The following is a 4,574-nucleotide window of genomic DNA, read 5'->3' as shown; positions in this document are numbered from 1 at the left end:
ATTATTGTACCATGATTCATATTTTGTGTGCGGTTTCATTCGCGGTTAAACATCAATGTTGAAAGTCACAGTCAAATCCGTACACGGCATGCGGTATATGGCACACTAGTCTGCTAAATCATATAGATTGTCCCACAATGCACAAGGAAGAAGGAATGGAGAGTCATAAAGTCGATTTTTTACGTTATGACAGTGGTGGACAGCATGTGTGTCACTACACACTAGTGTACCATTAACAGTATGCTGTGTACAGTTTCGGTCAAGGCAAATCACCAAGATGTGTCGCGAAAAAATTAATGTCTGCCTACCACTCCGATACGTAATAAATAAACAGACCCATAGGATATTATGATGTACACTGTCTATACCTATATATTCTTTTAATAATAATAGACACAACAAAAAGGCAATAAGAAGTGAAAACATAGCACAAAAAAAAGTATAAAAAAGTGGAGGGGAGAATTACGATGCATTATAGGACAAATACATACAAAGAGTAAAGTTTGAATTAAGTTAGATTACTACATAGATGTAAAATGCAGTTTAACCACTTACACATAGACAGTCACAGTCAGGCATAAACAACAAAAATATATATTGTAGGGCGATGCATCAGAATAACGCAATAACATAGCGTCAGTTTTATTCTTGATCTCAGTCGATTCAGACGTGCTTTTTGTGAACAGCTCTTAAAATATAAGAAGAGTTTCCAAAAAATATAAAATAATTTTCAAAATATTGAAAAAAAAGTGAAAAAAAAAATAATTTTTTGAATCAAAAAATAAAAAGACATTAAAAAATAAAAATGGCAGTTCCATTTAATATTCCCGACGAGGAAGAAGTTGCAAACAGTGAAATTTTGAGAAATTCTCAAGCAATTAATTCACAACCAAGTTCACCAACAAGACCGATGTCAATTCCAATAAGAAGTGACAATTCACCACAATCATCGCCACTTCCCTCACCCGTTGACAATGAAATGTTGGTGCAGGCATTTTATGAAGCACTTTGCAGATGCTCACAAGGTTTGTAGATGACTTTTTGAATAATATTTGTGATTTTTGAGGAAAATTTGAATTTTTATAAAAAATTGAAAATTTTGAAAATTTGAAGTTAAAAAATTGAATTTTTTAAATTTGGAAATTTAACTTTTTAAAAATAGAAAATTGAAAGGAATTTAAAATTTAAATTTAAAATCAAATTTAAAGAAACAAATCAAATTTGAAAAGTTAAATTTAAATTTAAAAGAAAATAAAAACAAATTAAAACTATAAAAATAAGAAATTAAAAAATTCAAATTTCAAAATACAAAATTTTTTAAAAAATTGAAATTTGAAAGATATTTATATTTGAATTTTAAACATTTTAAAGAATTGAAAAATTCAGACTTTTGAAAAATGAAAAATTCAGTTTTTGGAAAATTAAGAAATTTAAATTTTAACAAATTCAAATTTTAAAAAATTGAAAAAATTCAAATTTTAAAAAATTGAAAAAATTCAAATTTTAAAAAATTGAAAAAATTAAAATTTTAAACAATTCAAATTTTAAAAAATTGAAAAATTCAAATTTTAAAAAATCAAAAAATTCATATTTGAAAAAATTAAAAAATTCAAACTTCAAAAAAACTAAAAATTCAAATTCTGAAAAATTCAAAAATTAAAAAATAAGAGTTTTAAGAATTCGAAATTTGAAATTTTTAAAACTTCAAAATGTGAAGAAATTAAAAATTTAAATTTCAAATTTTTAAAAATAAAAAAATTCAAACTTAAAAAAAATTAAAATTTAAAAACTAATCAAAATTTAAATTTTATTATCCACAGAACTCCCAAACTTCCACATCAGTCCACCAGCATCACCATCAAGTCCATTCAATCAAGGACATTTCATCTTCCCACCAATCTCAGAAAACTTCCAATCACCATCATCGCCATCAACATCAGTCTTCTCGTCACCACGCAGTAGCTTCAGAATCAATCAGACAACAAGACGACGATTAGACTCGTATGGAAATCACTCACAATACAGCCATTTCAGTGAAGATAGTGGAATTGCATTTGAAAATGACACAACAAATTGTGAACAAATTCATCAAATTGAGGAAGAAATTTTAAGTGAAGTTTTACAGCCAAAAAGGAAATCCAGCAATAAAAAGAAACCAAAAGATGCCAACAAGAGTTCAAAAATCACAAATTTAGTAATAAGTGCCTTACAGTTTGTAATTGATACTTTGAAATAGAATAACTAGACATATTAAGCATAAAGTTTAAATCGTAATTGATCTCATAGATGAAATTTAAAAGAAGAAAAAAATATTCAAAATGATCTCAAATTTTTTTATTTTTTTTTATTAAAATCTTCAATAAGCGTAATTGTGATATAGAGTTAAATTTAAGGAAAAATAAAAGCAATATTTTTAAAAATAATAAACTTATTTGTATTTTAATTTAATTTATTTTTATATTTACACAAAAATTTCAATTTATTTTTTAAATAAATAAATTTTGACAAATTTTCTAAAATTTTCAGATTTCTTCAAAAATTAATTTAAATATGCTAATAAAGGTAAAAATCTAGTTTTAACGTTTTCTTTATTAAAATTAAAAAAATTTTTTTTTTAAAATCTCTAAAAATTTTTGTTTTTTGTATAAACAATTCTTATTAGTTGAATTTTAAATTTGAAATATTTTGACACATTTTGATAATATTATAAATTTAGTTTTTCATGAATAAGGCTTTTAAAAACATTTAGAATTTTCAAAAATATTTTAAATTTATTATTTTAAAATTTTGAATTTATTTCAAAACATTTAAACATTTATTTGAAAACATTTAAAATTTAATAGAAATTAAAAAAAAATTGAATTTATTTTTAAAAAATTTTTAAATAATTTTGATTTTAATTTTTTTAAACCGTTCAAAATTAATTTTCTGAAAATAATTTATATTCAATTTTTTAAAACAAGTAATTTGTAAATAATTAAAAAACGATTTGAATTTTTTAAAGACCATAAAAATCTAAATTTTAAAAACATTTAAAGTTCAATTTTTCAAAACATATTGAAATTAACTGTTTATAAAAAAAATTATAAATCACTTTTAAAAAATATTTTGATTTTATTTTTCAAAAATATTTAAATTTCTAAAATTATTGTGAGTTTCGTTTTTTAAATTTAATTTTTTAAAGCTATTTGGAATTTGGAATTATTCAAACATATAACTTTTTAAATTTTGAGTTTTAATAATTAATATTTTTAAAAATTAAAATGTTAATCTGTTTTTAATAATTTTCAAATAATTCATAGTTTAATTTAAAAATGTTAAATTTTGACTTAAAATTCAATTTCAATTTTGTACAAAAGTATGAAAATGGATTTTCTGTTTTATTCCAAATGAATCTTAATAAAAATTAATTTTTCAATTTGTCTAATAATAAATGTTTCAAATTCAATAAATTTACATTGCAATTTAAAATAAAAATAACATAAATCTATATTCAATATTAAATTTGTAAAGCATTTAATTTCATCAGACTAAAAAAAGTCAAATGCAATTAAATTTACACTTAATTTTTTTTGTTCCAGACGTTAATTACTTCATATTTCAACTCAAAGAGAAAAATTGCACAAATCTCGATGTAAAATGTTAAAAAAATTACGTTGTAAATGAAAACGTATAATTAATCAATAATGACCAACCACTTGAAAATATGGACCTCATTAGCCTGATCAAATTTAATTAAATTGATAATATTTTTGCATATATTGCTAATTATCATTAATAAATTCATATCCTCTTTCACATTCAATGCCATAATCACCTGTAATAATTAAAGTCAATCAAAATTGGGCATGGGTCATCCACACACACAGGGGGGGTGTAGCCAGGGGGGGGGGGGGGGTTGTCATTGGAGGCCCCCTTCAAAAATTGTTTTTAACGGTTTTTTTATTTTCAAATTTTTTGTTTGAATTTTTAAAAAATTTTCAAAAAACGGCAAGGCTTCCATAGTAAAATGGATACACCCCTGCACACACCCACACACACAATTCTGCAATTTAATCTTCCATCAATTAAATTTGAAACCAAACTCACATAATTCAGTCAATAAAATGCAATGTGTGCCAAGCATTGATGTAATTTCATTATTTTTGAAAGGATTGTGCATGCGATGCAAAATTTACACAAATGAACATCAATTGTGGCTAATGAAATTTTAGTACTAAAATTTTTTGTGGTTTCCAAAAAAAAATAAAAAAATTTGGCAGTGTTGTTAAAGCTTGATTAAGGTATTGATTACTTAAAATGAATTGTACCACACGAATGACAACTCAGAAGTATCGCATGACCAAAAGGGATGTCATACAAGTGCAGCTAACCTCAATAAGTGTGCGAGAAATACAAGGAAATTGAGTAAGTAGCTAAATCAAAGAAATGGCAAGTTGAGTGCGGAGTTTATTGATGAGTTGGACTTTGGTTGCTACATGAACTACTTAGTGTTAATCTTATAATTCAATCTAACGCTAAAGATGTCTTAATTAGCCTAGATTAGCTGTTTTAGATTATTTTATGGCTCTATT

General features: G+C 24.0%; 1 protein-coding gene across 1 annotated transcript; it reads left to right on the top strand.

The window, feature by feature from the left end:
• The first annotated feature begins 719 nt into the window (after positions 1-719).
• LOC139096439 (uncharacterized) lies at positions 720-2,376 on the top strand. The gene is made up of 2 exons (XM_070648152.1): positions 720-1,025; positions 1,821-2,376. Exons 1-2 carry the CDS (start codon positions 806-808, stop codon positions 2,234-2,236), a joined length of 636 nt encoding a protein of 211 aa, XP_070504253.1. The 5' UTR covers positions 720-805; the 3' UTR covers positions 2,237-2,376.
• The last annotated feature ends 2,198 nt before the right edge of the window (positions 2,377-4,574 follow it).

The sequence above is a fragment of the Chironomus tepperi genome, unplaced genomic scaffold, assembly GCF_022539635.2.
Source record: "Chironomus tepperi strain 1889 unplaced genomic scaffold, CSIRO-AGI_Ctep_v1 contig_392, whole genome shotgun sequence".
NCBI classification, from domain to species: domain Eukaryota; kingdom Metazoa; phylum Arthropoda; class Insecta; order Diptera; family Chironomidae; genus Chironomus; species Chironomus tepperi.
The sequence above is the reverse complement of the archived record's forward strand: the minus strand, read 5'-3'. Positions and strand labels throughout refer to the sequence as shown.

What these genes read in the sequence shown, in the direction of transcription:
- LOC139096439 (XM_070648152.1), top strand. Translation starts at nt 806, where the DNA reads ATGGCAGTTCCATTTAATATTCCCGACGAGGAAGAAGTTGCAAACAGT. An exon ending in ACTTTGCAGATGCTCACAAG is followed by an intron (nt 1,026 to 1,820) that starts GTTTGTAGATGA and finishes TATTATCCACAG; the next exon opens with AACTCCCAAACTTCCACATC.